Source organism: Anthonomus grandis, unplaced genomic scaffold, assembly GCF_022605725.1.
Source record: "Anthonomus grandis grandis unplaced genomic scaffold, icAntGran1.3 ctg00000266.1, whole genome shotgun sequence".
Lineage (NCBI taxonomy): Eukaryota > Metazoa > Arthropoda > Insecta > Coleoptera > Curculionidae > Anthonomus > Anthonomus grandis.
Genome location: NW_026088441.1, coordinates 620,251 through 639,999, shown reverse-complemented (window position 1 = coordinate 639,999; position 19,749 = coordinate 620,251). Strand labels below are relative to the sequence as shown.

At 29.6% G+C, this 19,749-nt stretch overlaps 2 protein-coding genes across 3 annotated transcripts; one reads left to right on the top strand and one right to left on the bottom strand.

Moving 5' to 3' along the window:
* Window positions 1–27: 27 nt before the first annotated feature.
* Window positions 28–3,769, bottom strand: LOC126749530 (uncharacterized). Of its 2 annotated transcripts, none has more exons than XM_050459232.1 (2): window positions 2,188–3,769; window positions 28–422 (listed from the first exon to the last, which is right to left on the bottom strand). In XM_050459232.1, exons 1-2 carry the CDS (start codon window positions 2,480–2,482, stop codon window positions 304–306), a joined length of 414 nt encoding a protein of 137 aa, XP_050315189.1. In that variant the 5' UTR covers window positions 2,483–3,769; the 3' UTR covers window positions 28–303. The 2 variants fall into 2 exon arrangements, with proteins under 2 accessions (XP_050315189.1, XP_050315190.1); XM_050459233.1 differs by having other exon boundaries at window positions 3,584–3,769.
* Window positions 3,770–4,681: 912 nt separating this feature from the next.
* On the top strand, window positions 4,682–7,358 carry LOC126749532 (uncharacterized). Its single transcript, XM_050459235.1, has 4 exons — window positions 4,682–5,025; window positions 6,619–6,909; window positions 6,965–7,099; window positions 7,171–7,358. Exons 1-3 carry the CDS (start codon window positions 4,997–4,999, stop codon window positions 7,026–7,028), a joined length of 384 nt encoding a protein of 127 aa, XP_050315192.1. The 5' UTR covers window positions 4,682–4,996; the 3' UTR covers window positions 7,029–7,099; window positions 7,171–7,358.
* The last annotated feature ends 12,391 nt before the right edge of the window (window positions 7,359–19,749 follow it).

Genomic DNA, 19,749 nt, shown 5'->3' with positions numbered 1-19,749 from the left:
GGACAAATAATTCAAAACCTTTTCCGGATCCCATGTTTCTTGATATTTGGGGAAACAAGGTTTAATCCTAAAAGCACCTTTTAAGAATCGTTTAAAAATTTCTAAATTTCCCGTTATATCTGTAATAAGTTTAATGGCTGACAAATGAGCATTTAATGAATTGTAAGACGCCCCTTCATATTGACACATACCTAAACACTTAACTACTTGCTTACTGTCTGATTGAAAAACATTTATGTTATTTTTTTTTCGCAGAATATCCACCACTTTCTAAGAGACACGTTATATTGTTTAATTGTGCTGTTACTTATCGAAGCTAACATGGTGGATATGCAGTCTTCTGGTAGGCCTCTCTTCGTATAGGATTCCCTGATAGCCTCCCTGCAACCAGGGTAAGACGTTCCCAAATCGGATGGCTCTCCCTAAAAGGAGATAATATTAAATCAATCCTTGGCCGAAAATAAAGTGGCTGGCAAACTAATAGTTTGTGAAATTTTGGATACCAGTTTTGAGTAGGCCAAAATGGTACTACAAGTATTCCTTCCGAGCCCTCGGCAATAATTTTAGTTATAACTTTCCCTAGCAGACAGAAGGGTGGAAAAGCGTAAAAGAAAAACTCAGACCAACTTAATGTAAACGCGTCTACTTTAAAGGAATTTGGATCTCGCTTCCAGGATACAAAAGTCTTACATTTAGTATTCAGGGAAGACGCAAAGATGTCAATCTGAGGAAGTCCCAGATTTAGAACAATTTTTTGGTAAGCCTTAATACTTAATGAGTATTCTGTTTCTATTTTTAATGACCTGGACTCTCTATCTGCATCTATATTATCGTGAGTATTGATATATGAAGCAAAAACATATACACTTCTCGCTTCACACCACCGCCATAATTTTTTTGTGATGGAATTAAGTGCCGAATACTTAACACTGCCCATACGATTTATTACAGATATTGCGGTAATATTTTCAATTCTAAGGAGAATGTGACAGTTAAAAGACCATTAAAAGCTGCTAAGATCTCTAAATAGTTAATATGTAATGTAGATTCGACCTCATTCCAAAACCCATTAGCTTTTTCATTATTACAAAATATCCCCCAACCTGTGTTTGAGGCATCACTAAATATTTCTAACTTGTAGTCAATCGAACCAAAGTATTGGCCACTGCAGGGCAATTCCTTTAACCACCATCGCATCTCTTTTTGTGATTCTTCTGTAATTTTAATATTTGCATTATAGTCCCCTCTGCTATTTTGTAAGCCAATACATTTTCCCTTTCCATTTGCTTTATATATAACCTACTGTACTTAACGGCCATACACATTGAATTCAAGAAACCAATAAATTTTGCAAATTCTCGAATTTTAATTTTTGACTTCTGAATAATTTTATTAATTTTAATTTGTGCTTTAGTGATTTTATAATCAGTTGGTCGAACTTTAAGATGTGAACTATTCCATATAAAGCCTAGGAACTTACATTCTTTCATAGGATCTAAGGAACTCTTTTGAAAATTAATAATAAATCCCAACTTATAAAGTAATTTTACAGTTTCCATAACATTAAGAAAGCATTCCTTTTTGGATTTCCCCAAAAGAAAATAATCATCCAAATAATTCACTGATTCAAAGCCTACTGATCTAAGTTTAAAATTTACAGGTTTTAGCAACTTGGTAAATATGTATGGTGCTATACATAGGCCAAACGGCATACAACAAAATTCATAAAGTATATTGCTAAATTTAAATCTTAAGAATTTTCGGTACTTTTTTGCTATTGGTATAACAAAATACGCATCCTTTAAATCAATAGTTGCCATAAAAGAATCTTTTGTTATAATTAAGTTTTTTACTGACCGATAATCCTCAAGCTTGAAATGAGGAGCTTGAATATATCTATTAAGACGCTTAAGATTTAATACAAATCTATAAATATGGCGATAAAAATTCGCCGCGTTTGTGTTTACACTCAACGATAGCTCCAATACCTTCTAGTTTTAAAATTTCACGATTTAAGTTAGTCAATTCTTTTTTAGAAATGTTTACTGCCGGAACTCGTTTCTGAATGGGAGTTTTAATAAAAGGGATCGAATACCCAGAAACCCAACGCAAAATAGTTTAGTCTGCCGTGATCTTTTCCCATTGCTTATAAAATAGTTTAATTCTACCAGCATATTTTCTAGGTACCTCTAGTTGTGGTATTTCCCCGACCAACGCTGCTTTTGGTTGGACTGCTTGCCCCGAGTCCACTGTGGCTGCTTCTCCGTCTGCCACTCTGGTTGTCTCGCCCTCTTCCTCCTGTCTCTGTCTTGAACCTGGGTCTGTTGCTTTGGCGCTTGTAGTTTAAACGATTCTTCTTTTCTTGCTTATTCCCTGAAGGACCCGCTTTTAAATCTAAAGCCGTTCTCTTAACCTCTTTTGCAGCTTTATATTTTTCTTGGAAGTTCTCCCCAAATAGTAATGAGTCAATCTGGGATTTCATAGCTACCTTCTGAACATCGGCGTTTAAAAAGGGATATAGTTCATGTTTCCGGTGGTAGGATATGAGGTAATGTGCTTCACAAATCAATTTGTGAAGTATTATCTGTTTAATCTGTTTTTGTATTATCGTCAATCGTATGCGGAGCTGCGTCTTTTGATAAAATAATATTTAAAACAGAACCTTGTGCTACCAGAGCTCTTCCTAGCTTGTTTTGAATGCTCATGGAAAACTGGTCCCTTTTAATTTGAGCTGGAGACGGAGATATCTCAATCTCGGGGTTTAATTTCGGAGCTTCTAGAAACTGGCCGTTATCAGGCGTTTTATATTTTTCAGTAAGCGCCTCTCTGATATCCTTTTCTAGTCCCTCGCTAAGGTAGCTTGACCATCGATTTACTAAAGCTTCGCATAACGGAGGGCCTTTCTCCCCAATAATTTTTGGGTCCTCTCCCAAAATTACGCTTAGGGTTAAATCCTTTTCTACCCTTTCCTGAGGCTCGTCATCATTCCCGGGAGAATGATCCGACTCTGACCCTGAATCTGTGGAATCAGAATATTCATCTGAAACGATATTATATTCTGAATTCTATCCTGCGTAAGTATCCATATATTTTAATAGTTGGCAATTAGCAAAACAACTATTAATTTTTCTTATTAATTTGTAGGTATTTCTGGTTGCTCACAAACGTGAGAAAACAACCAACTAAAAACACTACCAATCAGTCAAAGTTGCCCCAAAAAAATAAAAAGGGAAAAACAACTTATGTCAGTTGGCCCAGTAAAGGAAAAACCAACTTAAAACTAAATCGTTCTAATAAAACAATTATTTATTTACATGTAAAATATTTCAATCGGTATTACCTATAAAATGAAACATTTCCATACGGTATACCAGAAAGGAATTCATACTCGCCTGCTTATCTTATTTCGAATATAAACAATTCTCGGATTTCTCATGCGACTATTTTGCTTACTAATGAAGATATTTTTATGTAAAAGTTTATGTAATTTCTTTGAAAATAGAAGGCGCATTTGTTTTTATAGGTTTGATTAGATTCAATAGTACCCACATTATTTACTGTTGTGCGAAAAAATAGAACTTACTTGAAGTGGAAGTCTCCATAAACCTCTCAAATTTTTCCATTTTCCTCCTTAAATCTTCAAGCAATCGCTTCTTTGCTTTCCTCTTAAGGTCTTCTTTCGCTTTACGCTTCATTTGAACACTTTTCACACAAAAATTTGAGATATCACTTTAACACCTTGTTGTCGCCGCGCAACACTAAACATTAATGATGATTCAGGTCGATGTGCGACGTGGTGAGCTGGGAAGAATTTTTAAAGCAGTGTTGTCGTTTCGTGTCGCGAAACATTATTACAAACTTAGTGTTCCGAATGGGTTTTTAGAAGTATAATAGCCTGCATTTCACACTTAATTTTGCAACTGTTGAAGATGTATACCCAAATAATGAAAAAACCCAAACTTTGAAGTCTCATATCTCGGCTTCTATGGGAGCTATCGGGAAAATTCCAACGGTCTTGTCTTAGTTTTGTCATTTTGAATCCAACGAGACCATCCGCAAGGTCGTAGCTTCTACGAGAGCCGAGATATGGCAATTTGGTAGCCCATTTTTGGCCTCAAAAACGGACGTCGAAAACGACTTTTTCAGGATTTTCAAAGTGCTCTCATTCCCTTAGTTCTGCTAGGATCCTGTTATAACCCGGTGTTTTCGTAATCTAGGTGATCAGAATAAGACGCTGGTATACTTAGTTTGACTTCGAAAAAATCAATTTTTGGTAAAAAAATTCGATACGGGGGGGTATACCCGAAAAATGAAAAAACCCAAACTTTGAAGGCTCATATCTCGGCTTCTATGGGAGCTATCGGGAAAATTCCAACGGTTTTGTCTTAGTTTCGTCATTTTGACTTAGTTTCGTCATTTTTGGCCTCAAAAACGAGGTCGAAAAAATATACTCGATTTCTTAGTTCTGCTCAGATTCCTTTATAACCCGGTATTTTCGTGATCTACTTGATGAGAATAATCCGCTGTTATAGTTAGTTGGAATTCGAATACAAAAAAATTATGAAAAAATTTGAAAGGGGGGGGGGTATATAATTTCTTACTGATAAACAGTGTGGGGCGGGTGGGGGATATGGGTTGACTCACTCGTTCACATCTGACCGTACCTTTTATTTTCCAGCTCTCTCTGCGCCAACCAGGACCAACTTCTCTTTCTAAAAATGACCGAAACAGTGGTGGGGGACGTATGTGCAGACATGTAGCACACTTTGTCATGGATCGTCTCCTTTATGGGCCCAGTATTCGGTCGGACCTGATACCTCAGTGGACGGTAGTGGTCGCTTTCTTTACCTACTTGATCAAGGACAATGTAGAGAGCAAACAGGCGGTTTTAATAGAAAACCTATTGGAGATGATTTTGGATGTCCAGCTGGACCAGAGCTGCTGGGTGCGGAAGATCGGGGTATGCCCCGGAGAATTTGAATAACTGGGCATTTTAATGAACTGTTTGGATTATCACAATTTGGGGTAAGTTTCTTAACTTTTCTCAAAAATCTTTTATAACTCTGGTATTTCTTGTTTTACCATTAAATATCGTTCATTATGATTTGTTCTCTTTTTGATCGGGAATTCGGTGCAAAAAATTTTTTTTTATTATTACATCTAGTTTTCGAGAAAATAAATATTAACTGTTTAAAGGTTTTTTTTATTTTCTGGAAAACTGTTAGACTTAAAAATCTTTTTTTTATTGAATCTGATGGGCATTGAGGTTCCAAACAACTTTTGTTAATACAATTTTTTTTCTGCAACCAATATTTTTCCCGAAAAAAAATAAAAACCGATTTTATGAGCAATTTTCCAGGGATAACCCTTTGCATTTTTGAAAAAGACTTTTTGCGTATAACTTTTTTTTGGTGCATTTTTCGAAAAGTTTTATATAATTTTTTTAAAGTGTTTTAAATGGTCTATCGATTTGCCAAAAAAAAATATTTTTTTTTTCAATTTTTCAAAAATTTCAAAAACCTCCCATAACTCCTTTATTTTTCGTTTCACGGTTAAATGTTATTCTTTGTACTTTGTTCTATTTTTAATTTGGAACAAAAAGTGTCTATAAAAATTTTGAAAATAAAAAAAAATTATCAAACCCGTAGTTCTTTCTTAAATATATAATGTAGCGGAACGACCTCTAAATTTGCTATAGTTCGTTCTATTAGAATATCGGGCGTCTTAAATATTTTATTTATTTGTGAAAATGTATGACATTCTTTAAACCCTACATTTCTGCTCGGTGTATTCTTATGATTATTACTTCGTTTATCACCATTTAATAAAGAAGTATGGCGCTTTTGACTCCGTGGTTTCGTTAAAAGGTTTTAATCCGGGTCAGTGCTTTTATTATTAATAGGTAAGGTTACAACTGTCCTGTTTCTTGCCTAGCAATTTATGTTATCTATTTTGTTATTAAAAGGTGTTAAAACTAAGCCAACAACTGAGGTGAATTAACTGAGATTTCCCGACATAAGTGGTTTTTTTGACATACGAACCCTCTTTTCTCTCTCTCATCTCTCATCTCTATTCTTTTCTCTCGCACTTTGGCTACTGCTACTTCTTTTCTCCTTTTCCTTCCTCTTTTTTAAATGCCTGGACAAAATTATTGATTTTTTACAAGCAGTTCAGCCCAAAGTTTCTTCTGCTTCTTCTTTTTCTTCTTCTTCTTCTCCCTCTTCTTCTTTAAAAACCTCTAATACCTGGATTCCGTTTACATATACTTACTTTGAATAAATCTCTACCATGAGAATTACAAATAAAACATCTAATTTTGGCAGTGACAATTTATTAATTGATTGATTTTATTGACCGGCAAGCTTTCCTGTGATTAGCACAGACTTTGTTTCTGGTGATCAAATCTCGATGTGGATTTTAATGAGTTTTTAGTCCACATTATCAATATTGTCCATTTTCTAAGTCAATTCAGTAAAAATTCCAGGATTTATTTCTTAATAAATAAATAGGACCCGAAGAAATAACTCGACAACGAGCTACTCAACTGTAGGTTCCTTGGAAGGTTCTACTCTTAATTTAATCATTTACAAAATGATCGACCTATTCTTCCTTATCTAGGAACGAAAGCGAGCTGATCCTGGAGTCCCTGCAATCCTTCTCGAAACTCCTGAACAGTTTGCCAGGGTACAAATTCAGTCCCTTTCAAGTTACCGCAGCAGTGAGGATCAAGTTGCTATTCAGTCAAGAGGATCCACGTCTAAGGAGATCCTCGATCCAGTTATTAGGAGATCTGGCAACATCCCTTGGCCAGGAGACCAATTTGGAGGCATTCAAGGATCGAGTGAGATCCAAGGGAACCTCATCACTTTACTCTTGCATTTATGCGCTCCAGACGTGTATGTTGTCAAGGTATGACTTTTTTGGATCATTTTACTCACTTAACTCATGCATGGACCCCATTTAGGCCTGTAAAAGTACGATCCAGAAGGTTGGCCCTTATCTTGATTTTCCGGAGGTATACCGCATGATCCAGGAGTGTTTGGGCGATGACACCGACTTGATGTTCACGGATTTTATTGGGGAGTTAATTAAACGCATGGTAAGTAAATGGCAGCACCTTAAATGTAATATTCATGCAGTTTGTCTGTGATATATTTTGAATTTAATTAGGGATTTATGGAATCAAAGATATCAAGGTTATTTGGGGGTCAAATCGAGGACGAGTTGGTTTAAAGGTGGTGTCTAAGGGCCAATCCCGCCCTTGTCATCGGTTTGTTCTACGCCGAACTACTACCCGAGAATAAACCGAAAGTTTCACTGGAAACTGTCTGTGATAAACTGAACAGACTAATGCAAGACGAGTCAGAACAAGTTAGGATTAAGGCAAGTCAAGCTATATCGTGTTTGTTTTTATAATTATTGTAGAACGGAATATGCTAGGGGGATAGTACGATTAAGTCTTTTTAATCAGTTTTTAGTAAGAAAATTTAAAAAAAGTCACTAGGGGTCAAAACTGACTTGTGGGTGGACTTTGTAGCTTATAAGTTTATCTCTGTCGTATTCATAGTAAAAAAAAACTTAAAACGTGGAAAAACTGAAATTTTACAAATTTTATTAGTTTTAAAATTTTGCATAACTTTTTTGTTATTAAAGATAGAGCTTTCATTTAAAAACTGTCAAGTACTCCTCGCAAAGGGGCACCTTGCACATAATAATCAAAAACTAAAAAAACTGTAGTTTTTGAAAAAAATCGAAATTTCGGTTTTTTACAATTAACATGTACTTTTTTAGATCGAAAATTTTGCATAACTTTTTTGTCATTAAAGATAGACCTTTCATTTAAAAACTGTCAAGTACTCATAGCGAAGAGGCACCTTGCACATAATTATCAAAATTGAAAAAATTATAGTTTTTGAGAAAAATCGAAATTTCGGTTTTTTACAATTAACATGTACTTTTTTAGATCTAAAATTTTGCATAACTTTTTTGTCATTAAAGATAGACCTTTCATTTAAAAACTGTCAAGTACTCATAGCGAAGAGGCACCTTGCACATAATTATCAAAATTGAAAAAATTATAGTTTTTGAGAAAAATCGAAATTTCGGTTTTTTACAATTAACAGGTACTTTTTTAGATCGAAAATTTTGCATAACTTTTTTGTTATTAAAGATAGGGCTTTCATTTAAAAACTGTTAAGTACTACTTGCAAAGGGGCACCTTGCACATATATATCAAAATTGAAAAAAATTTAGTTTTTGAGAAAAATCGAAATTTCGGTTTTTTACAATTAACATGTACTTTTTTAGATCGAAAATTTTGCATAACTTTTTTGTCATTAAAGATAGACCTTTCATTTAAAAACTGTCAAGTACTCATAGCGAAGAGGCACCTTGCACATAATTATCAAAATTGAAAAAATTATAGTTTTTGAGAAAAATCGAAATTTCGGTTTTTTACAATTAACATGTACTTTTTTAGATCGAAAATTTTGCATAACTTTTTTGTTATTAAAGATAGACCTTTCATTTAAAAACTGTCAAGTACTCATAGCGAAGAGGCACCTTGCACATAATTATCAAAATTGAAAAAATTATAGTTTTTGAGAAAAATCGAAATTTCGGTTTTTTACAATTAACATGTACTTTTTTAGATCTAAAATTTTGCATAACTTTTTTGTCATTAAAGATAGACCTTTCATTTAAAACTGTCAAGTACTCATAGCGAAGAGGCACCTTGCACATAATTATCAAAATTTAAAAAATTATAGTTTTTGAGAAAAATCGAAATTTCGGTTTTTTACAATTAACATGTACTTTTTTAGATCGAAAATTTTGCATAACTTTTTTGTTATTAACGATATAGGGCTTTCATTTAAAAACTGCCAAGCACTCCTGGCAAAGGGGCACCTTGCACATAATTATTAAAATTGAAAAAATTATAGTTTTTGAGAAAAATCGAAATTTCGGTTTTTTTACAATTAACATGTACTTTTTTAGATCGAAAATTTTGCATAACTTTTTTGTTATTAAAGATAGAGATTTCATTTGAAAACTGCCAAGTACTCCTAGCGAAGGGGCACCTTGCACATAATTATCAAAATTGAAAAAAATTTAGTTTTTGAGAAAAATCGAAATTTCGGTTTTTTACAATTAACATGTACTTTTTTAGATCGAAAATTTTGCATAACTTTTTTGTTATTAACGATATAGGGCTTTCATTTAAAAACTGCCAAGCACTCCTGGCAAAGGGGCACCTTGCACATAATTATTAAAATTGAAAAAATTATAGTTTTTGAGAAAAATCGAAATTTCGGTTTTTTTACAATTAACATGTACTTTTTTAGATCGAAAATTTTGCATAACTTTTTTGTTATTAAAGATAGAGATTTCATTTGAAAACTGCCAAGTACTCCTAGCGAAGGGGCACCTTGCACATAATTATCAAAATTTAAAAAATTATAGTTTTTGAGAAAAATCGAAATTTCGGTTTTTTACAATTAACATGTACTTTTTTAGATCGAAAATTTTGCATAACTTTTTTGTTATTAACGATATAGGGCTTTCATTTAAAAACTGCCAAGCACTCCTGGCAAAGGGGCACCTTGCACATAATTATTAAAATTGAAAAAATTATAGTTTTTGAGAAAAATCGAAATTTCGGTTTTTTTTACAATTAACATGTACTTTTTTAGATCGAAAATTTTGCATAACTTTTTTGTCATTAAAGATAGACCTTTCATTTAAAAACTGTCAAGTACTCATAGCGAAGAGGCACCTTGCACATAATTATCAAAATTGAAAAAATTATAGTTTTTGAGAAAAATCGAAATTTCGGTTTTTTACAATTAACATGTACTTTTTTAGATCGAAAATTTTGCATAACTTTTTTGTTATTAAAGATAGACCTTTCATTTAAAAACTGTCAAGTACTCATAGCGAAGAGGCACCTTGCACATAATTATCAAAATTGAAAAAATTATAGTTTTTGAGAAAAATCGAAATTTCGGTTTTTTACAATTAACATGTACTTTTTTAGATCTAAAATTTTGCATAACTTTTTTGTCATTAAAGATAGACCTTTCATTTAAAACTGTCAAGTACTCATAGCGAAGAGGCACCTTGCACATAATTATCAAAATTTAAAAAATTATAGTTTTTGAGAAAAATCGAAATTTCGGTTTTTTTACAATTAACATGTCCTTTTTTAGATCGAAAATTTTGCATAACTTTTTTGTTATTAACGATATAGGGCTTTCATTTAAAAACTGCCAAGCACTCCTGGCAAAGGGGCACCTTGCACATAATTATTAAAATTGAAAAAATTATAGTTTTTGAGAAAAATCGAAATTTCGGTTTTTTTACAATTAACATGTACTTTTTTAGATCGAAAATTTTGCATAACTTTTTTGTTATTAAAGATAGAGATTTCATTTGAAAACTGCCAAGTACTCCTAGCGAAGGGGCACCTTGCACATAATTATCAAAATTTAAAAAATTATAGTTTTTGAGAAAAATCGAAATTTCGGTTTTTTTACAATTAACATGTCCTTTTTTAGATCGAAAATTTTGCATAACTTTTTTGTTATTAAAGATAGAGATTTCATTTGAAAACTGCCAAGTACTCCTAGCGAAGGGGCACCTTGCACATAATTATCAAAATTTAAAAAAATATAGTTTTTGAGAAAAATCGAAATTTCGGTTTTTTTACAATTAACATGTCCTTTTTTAGATCGAAAATTTTGCATAACTTTTTTGTTATTAACGATATAGGGCTTTCATTTAAAAACTGCCAAGCACTCCTGGCAAAGGGGCACCTTGCACATAATTATTAAAATTGAAAAAATTATAGTTTTTGAGAAAAATCGAAATTTCGGTTTTTTTACAATTAACATGTACTTTTTTAGATCGAAAATTTTGCATAACTTTTTTGTTATTAAAGATAGAGCTTTCATTTAAAAACTGCCAAGTACTCCTAGCGAAGGGGCACCTTGCAGATAATTATCAAAATTTAAAAAATTATAGTTTTTGAGAAAAATAGAAATTTCGGTTTTTTTACAATTAACATGTCCTTTTTTAGATCGAAAATTTTGCATAACTTTTTTGTTATTAAAGATAGAGATTTCATTTAAAAACTGCCAAGTACTCCTAGCGAAGGGGCACCTTGCACATAATTATCAAAATTTAAAAAATTATAGTTTTTGAGAAAAATCGAAATTTCGGTTTTTTTACAATTAACATGTCCTTTTTTAGATCGAAAATTTTGCATAACTTTTTTGTTATTAAAGATAGAGCTTTCATTTAAAAACTGCCAAGTACTCCTAGCGAAGGGGCACCTTGCACATAATTATCAAAATTTAAAAAATTATAGTTTTTGAGAAAAATCGAAATTTCGGTTTTTTTACAATTAACATGTACTTTTTTAGATCGAAAATTTTGCATAACTTTTTTGTTATTAAAGATAGAGCTTTCATTTAAAAACTGTCAAGTACTCCTTGCAAAGGGGTACCTTATACGTAATAATAAAAAACTAAAAAAATTGGAGTTTTTGAAAAAAATCGAAATTTCTGTTTTTTACAATTAACATGTACTTTTTTAGATCGAAAATTTTGCATAACTTTTTTGTTATTAACGATAGAGCTTTCATTTAAAAACTGTCAAGTACTCCTAGCGAAGGGGCATCTTGCACATAATTATTAAAATTTAAAAAATTATAGTTTTTGAGAAAAATCGAAATTTCGGTTTTTTACAATTAACATGTACTTTTTTAGATAGAAAATTTTGCATAACTTTTTTGGTATTAAAGATAGGGCTTTTATTTAAAAACTGTCAAGTACTCCTTGCAAAGGGGCACCTTTTGCGTAATAATAAAAAAATAAAAAAATTGTAGTTTTTGAAAAAAATCGAAATTTCGGTTTTTTACAATTAACATGTACTTTTTTAGATCGAAAATTTTGCATAACTTTTTTGTTATTAAAGATAGAGCTTTCAATTAAAAACTGTCAAGTACTCCTTGCAAAGGGGCATCTTATACGTAATAATAAAAAACTAAAAAAATTGTAGTTTTTGAAAAAAATCGAAATTTCGGTTTTTTACAATTAACATGTACTTTTTTAGATCGAAAATTTTGCATAACTTTTTTGTTATTAAAGATAGAGCTTTCATTTAAAAACTGTCAAGTACTCCTTACAAAGGGGCACCTTATACGTAATAATAAAAAACTAAAAAAATTGTTGTTTTAAAAAAAATTCGAAATTTCGGTTTTTTACAATTAACATGTACTTTTTTAGATCGAAAATTTTGCATAACTTTTTTGTTATTAAAGATAGAGCTTTCATTTAAAAACTGCCAAGCACTCCTGGCAAAGGGGCACCTTGCACATAATAATTAAAATTGAAAAAATTATAGTTTTTGAGAAAAATCGAAATTTTGGTTTTTTTACAATTAACATGTACTTTTTTAGATCGAAAATTTTGCATAACTTTTTTGTTATTAAAGATAGAGCTTTCATTTAAAAACTGCCAAGTACTCCTAGCGAAGAGGCACCTTTCACATACTTATCAAAATTGAAAAAATTAACGTTTTTGAGAAAAATCGAAATTTCGGTTTTTTTACAATTAACATGTACTTTTTTAGATCGAAAATTTTGCATAACTTTTTTGTTATTAAAGATAGAGCTTTCATTTAAAAACTGTCAAGTACTCCTAGCGAAGGGGCACCTTTCACATACTTATTAAAATTGAAAAAATTATAGTTTTTGAGAAAAATCGAAATTGCGGTTTTTTTACAATTAACATGTACTTTTTTAGATCGAAAATTTTGCATAACTTTTTTGTTATTAAAGATAGAGCTTTCATTTAAAAACTGTCAAGTACTCCTAGCGAAGGGGCACCTTTCACATACTTATTAAAATTGAAAAAATTATAGTTTTTGAGAAAAATCGAAATTTCGGTTTTTTACAATTAACATGTACTTTTTTAGATGGAAAATTTTGCATAACTTTTTTGTTATTAAAGATAGAGCTTTCATTTAAAAACTGTCAAGTACTCTTAGCGAAGGGGCACCTTGCACATAATTATCAAAATTGTAAAAATTAAAGTTTTTGAGAAAAATCGAAATTTTGATTTTTTACAATTAACATGTACTTTTTTAGATCGTAAATTTTGCATAACTTTTTTGTTATTAAAGATAGAGCTTTCATTTAAAAAGTGTTAAGTACGTCTTGCAAAGGGGCACCTTGCACACAATTATGAAAATTAAAAAAATTACAGTTTTTGAGAAAAATCGAAATTTCGGTTTTTTACCATTAACATATACTTTATAAGATCGTAAATTTTGCATAACTTTTTTGTTATTAAAAACAGAGCTTTCTTTTAAAAACTGTCAAGTACTCCTTGCAAAGGGGCACCTTGTACGTAATTATCAAAAACTGAAAAAATTATAGTTTTTGAGAAAAATCGAAATTTTGATTTTTTACAATTAACATGTACTTTTTTAGATCGTAAATTTTGCATAACTTTTTTGTTATTAAAGATAGAGCTTTTAATTAAAAACTGTCAAGTACTCCTTGCAAAGGGGCACCTTATACGTAATAATAAAAAACTAAAAAAATTGTAGTTTTAAAAAAAAATCGAAATTTCGGTTTTTTACAATTAACATGTACTTTTTTAGATCGAAAATTTTGCATAACTTTTTTGTTAATAAAGATAGAGCTTTCATTTAAAAAGTGTTAAGTACGTCTTGCAAAGGGGCACCTTGCACACAATTATGAAAATTAAAAAAATTACAGTTTTTGAGAAAAATCGAAATTTCGGTTTTTTACCATTAACATATACTTTATAAGATCGTAAATTTTGCATAACTTTTTTGTTATTAAAAACAGAGCTTTCTTTTAAAAACTGTCAAGTACTCCTAGCGAAGGGGCACCTTTCACATACTTATTAAAATTGAAAAAATTATAGTTTTTGAGAAAAATCGAAATTGCGGTTTTTTTACAATTAACATGTACTTTTTTAGATCGAAAATTTTGCATAACTTTTTTGTTATTAAAGATAGAGCTTTCATTTAAAAACTGTCAAGTACTCCTAGCGAAGGGGCACCTTTCACATACTTATTAAAATTGAAAAAATTATAGTTTTTGAGAAAAATCGAAATTTCGGTTTTTTACAATTAACATGTACTTTTTTAGATGGAAAATTTTGCATAACTTTTTTGTTATTAAAGATAGAGCTTTCATTTAAAAACTGTCAAGTACTCTTAGCGAAGGGGCACCTTGCACATAATTATCAAAATTGTAAAAATTAAAGTTTTTGAGAAAAATCGAAATTTTGATTTTTTACAATTAACATGTACTTTTTTAGATCGTAAATTTTGCATAACTTTTTTGTTATTAAAGATAGAGCTTTCATTTAAAAAGTGTTAAGTACGTCTTGCAAAGGGGCACCTTGCACACAATTATGAAAATTAAAAAAATTACAGTTTTTGAGAAAAATCGAAATTTCGGTTTTTTACCATTAACATATACTTTATAAGATCGTAAATTTTGCATAACTTTTTTGTTATTAAAAACAGAGCTTTCTTTTAAAAACTGTCAAGTACTCCTTGCAAAGGGGCACCTTGTACGTAATTATCAAAAACTGAAAAAATTATAGTTTTTGAGAAAAATCGAAATTTTGATTTTTTACAATTAACATGTACTTTTTTAGATCGTAAATTTTGCATAACTTTTTTGTTATTAAAGATAGAGCTTTTAATTAAAAACTGTCAAGTACTCCTTGCAAAGGGGCACCTTATACGTAATAATAAAAAACTAAAAAAATTGTAGTTTTAAAAAAAAATCGAAATTTCGGTTTTTTACAATTAACATGTACTTTTTTAGATCGAAAATTTTGCATAACTTTTTTGTTAATAAAGATAGAGCTTTCATTTAAAAAGTGTTAAGTACGTCTTGCAAAGGGGCACCTTGCACACAATTATGAAAATTAAAAAAATTACAGTTTTTGAGAAAAATCGAAATTTCGGTTTTTTACCATTAACATATACTTTATAAGATCGTAAATTTTGCATAACTTTTTTGTTATTAAAAACAGAGCTTTCTTTTAAAAACTGTCAAGTACTCCTTGCAAAGGGGCACCTTGTACGTAATTATCAAAAACTGAAAAAATTATAGTTTTTGAGAAAAATCGAAATTTTGATTTTTTACAATTAACATGTACTTTTTTAGATCGTAAATTTTGCATAACTTTTTTGTTATTAAAGATAGAGCTTTTAATTAAAAACTGTCAAGTACTCCTTGCAAAGGGGCACCTTATACGTAATAATAAAAAACTAAAAAAATTGTAGTTTTAAAAAAAAATCGAAATTTCGGTTTTTTACAATTAACATGTACTTTTTTAGATCGAAAATTTTGCATAACTTTTTTGTTATTAAAGATAGAGGTTTTAATTAAAAACTGTCAAGTACTCCTTGCAAAGGGGCACCTTATACGTAATAATAAAAAACTAAAAAAATTGTAGTTTTTGAAAAAAATCGAAATTTCGGTTTTTTACAATTAACATGTACTTTTTTAGATCGAAAATTTTGCATAACTTTTTTGTTATTAAAGATAGAGCTTTCATTTAAAAACTGTCAAGTACTCCTTACAAAGGGGCACCTTATACGTAATAATAAAAAACTAAAAAAATTGTAGTTTTAAAAAAAAATCGAAATTTCGGTTTTTTACAATTAACATGTACTTTTTTAGATCGAAAATTTTGCATAACTTTTTTGTTATTAAAGATAGAGCTTTCATTTAAAAACTGCCAAGCACTCCTGGCAAAGGGGCACCTTGCACATAATTATTAAAATTGAAAAAATTATAGTTTTTGAGAAAAATCGAAATTTCGGTTTTTTTACAATTAACATGTACTTTTTTAGATCGAAAATTTTGCATAACTTTTTTGTTATTAAAGATAGAGCTTTCATTTAAAAACTGTCAAGTACTCCTAGCGAAGGGGCACCTTTCACATACTTATCAAAATTGAAAAAATTAACGTTTTTGAGAAAAATCAAAATTTCGGTTTTTTACAATTAACATGTACTTTTTTAGATAGAAAATTTTGCATAACTTTTTTGTTATTAAAGATAGAGCTTTCATTTAAAAACTGTCAAGTACTCCTTGCAAAGGGGCACCTTATACGTGGTAATAAAAAACTAAAAAAATTGTAGTTTTTGAAAAAAATCGAAATTTCGGTTTTTTACAATTAACATGTACTTTTTTAGATCGAAAATTTTGCATAACTTTTTTGTTATTAAAGATAGAGCTTTCATTTAAAAACTGTCAAGTACTCCTTGCAAAGGGGCACCTTATACGTGGTAATAAAAAACTAAAAAAATTGTAGTTTTTGAAAAAAATTGAAATTTCGGCTTTTTACAATTAACATGTACTTTTTTAAATCGAAAATTTTGCATAACTTTTTTGTTATTAAAGATAGAGCTTTCATTTAAAAACGGTCAAGTACTCCTAGCGAAGGGGCACCTTGCACATAATTATCAAAATTTAAAAAATTATAGTTTTTGAGAAAAATCGAAATTTCGGTTTTTTTTACAATTAACATGTCCTTTTTTAGATCGAAAATTTTGCATAACTTTTTTGTTATTAACGATATAGGGCTTTCATTTAAAAACTGCCAAGCACTCCTGGCAAAGGGGCACCTTGCACATAATTATTAAAATTGAAAAAATTATAGTTTTTGAGAAAAATCGAAATTTCGGTTTTTTTACAATTAACATGTACTTTTTTAGATCGAAAATTTTGCATAACTTTTTTGTTATTAAAGATAGAGCTTTCATTTAAAAACTGCCAAGTACTCCTAGCGAAGGGGCACCTTGCAGATAATTATCAAAATTTAAAAAATTATAGTTTTTGAGAAAAATAGAAATTTCGGTTTTTTTACAATTAACATGTCCTTTTTTAGATCGAAAATTTTGCATAACTTTTTTGTTATTAAAGATAGAGATTTCATTTAAAAACTGCCAAGTACTCCTAGCGAAGGGGCACCTTGCACATAATTATCAAAATTTAAAAAATTATAGTTTTTGAGAAAAATCGAAATTTCGGTTTTTTTACAATTAACATGTCCTTTTTTAGATCGAAAATTTTGCATAACTTTTTTGTAATTAAAGATAGAGCTTTCATTTAAAAACTGCCAAGTACTCCTAGCGAAAGGGCACCTTGCACATAATTATCAAAATTTAAAAAATTATAGTTTTTGAGAAAAATCGAAATTTCGTTTTTTTTACAATTAACATGTACTTTTTTAGATCGAAAATTTTGCATAACTTTTTTGTTATTAAAGATAGAGCTTTCATTTAAAAACTGCCAAGTACTCCTAGCGAAGGGGCACCTTGCACATAATTATCAAAATTTAAAAAATTATAGTTTTTGAGAAAAATCGAAATTTCGGTTTTTTTTACAATTAACATGTACTTTTTTAGATCAAAAATTTTGCATAACTTTTTTGTTATTAAAGATAGAGCTTTCATTCAAAAACTGTCAAGTACTCCTTGCAAAGGGGTACCTTATACGTAATAATAAAAAACTAAAAAAATTGGAGTTTTTGAAAAAAATCGAAATTTCTGTTTTTTACAATTAACATGTACTTTTTTAGATCGAAAATTTTGCATAACTTTTTTGTTATTAAAGATAGAGCTTTCATTTAAAAACTGTCAAGTACTCCTAGCGAAGGGGCATCTTGCACATAATTATTAAAATTTAAAAAATTATAGTTTTTGAGAAAAATCGAAATTTCGGTTTTTTACAATTAACATGTACTTTTTTAGATAGAAAATTTTGCATAACTTTTTTGGTATTAAAGATTGGGCTTTTATTTAAAAACTGTCAAGTACTCCTTGCAAAGGGGCACCTTTTGCGTAATAATAAAAAAATAAAAAAATTGTAGTTTTTGAAAAAAATCGAAATTTCGGTTTTTTACAATTAACATGTACTTTTTTAGATAGAAAATTTTGCATAACTTTTTTGGTATTAAAGATAGGGCTTTCATTTAAAAACTGTCAAGTACTCCTTGCAAAGGGGCACCTTTTACGTAATAATAAAAAAATAAAAAAATTGTAGTTTTTGAAAAAAATCGAAATTTTGGTTTTTTACCATTAACATGTACTTTATAAGATCGTAAATTTTGCATAACTTTTTTGTTATTAAAGATAGAGCTTTCATTTAAAAACTGTCAAGTACTCCTAGCGAAGGGGCACCTTGCACATAATTATCAAAATTGAAAAAATTATAGTTTTTGAGAAAAATCGAAATTTCGGTTTTTTACAATTAACATGTACTTTTTTAAATCGAAAATTTTGCATAACTTTTTTATTATTAAAAATAGAGTTTTCATTTAAAAACTGTCAAGTACTCCTAGCGAAGGGGCACCTTGCACATAATTATCAAAATTGAAAAAATTAAAGTTTTTGAGAAAAATCGAAATTTCGATTTTTTACAATTAACATGTACTTTTTTAGATCGAAAATTTTGCATAACTTTTTTGTTATTAAAGATAGAGCTTTCATTTAAAAACTGTTAAGCACTCCTGGTAAAGGGGCACCTTGCACATAATTATTAAAATTGAAAAAATTATAGTTTTTGAGAAAAATCGAAATTTTGGTTTTTTACAATTAACATGTACTTTTTTAGATCGAAAATTTTGCATAACTTTTTTGTTATTAAAGATAGAGCTTTCATTTAAAAACTGTCAAGTACTCCTTGCAAAGGGGTACCTTATACGTAATAATAAAAAACTAAAAAAATTGTAGTTTTTGAAAAAAATCGAAATTTCTGTTTTTTACAATTAACATGTACTTTTTTAGATCGAAAATTTTGCATAACTTCTTTGTTATTAAAGATAGAGCTTCCATTTAAAAACTGTCAAGTACTCCTAGCGAAGGGGCACCTTGCACATAATTATCAAAATTTAAAAAATTTTATTTTTTGAGAAAAATCGAAATTTCGGTTTTTTTACAATTAACATGTACTTTTTTAGATCGAAAATTTTGCATAACTTTTTTGTTATTAAAGATAGAGCTTTCATTTAAAAACTGTCAAGTACTCCTTGCAAAGGGGCACCTTATACGTAATAATAAAAAACTAAAAAAATTGTAGTTTTTGAAAAAAATCGAAATTTCGGTTTTTTACAATTAACATGTACTTTTTTAGATCGAAAATTTTGCATAACTTTTTTGTTATTAAAGATAGAGCTTTCATTTAAAAACTGCCAAGCACTCCTGGTAAAGGGGCACCTTGCACATAATTATTAAAATTGAAAAAATTATAGTTTTTGAGAAAAATCGAAATTTTGGTTTTTTACAATTAACATGTACTTTTTTAGATCGAAAATTTTGCATAACTTTTTTGTTATTAAAGATAGAGCTTTCATTTAAAAACTGTCAAGTACTCCTTGCAAAGGGGTACCTTATACGTAATAATAAATAACTAAAAAAATTGTAGTTTTTGAAAAAAATCGAAATTTCTGTTTTTTACAATTAACATGTACTTTTTTAGATCGAAAATTTTGCATAACTTCTTTGTTATTAAAGATAGAGCTTCCATTTAAAAACTGTCAAGTACTCCTAGCGAAGGGGCACCTTGCACATAATTATCAAAATTTAAAAAATTTTATTTTTTGAGAAAAATCGAAATTTCGGTTTTTTTACAATTAACATGTACTTTTTTAGATCGAAAATTTTGCATAACTTTTTTGTTATTAA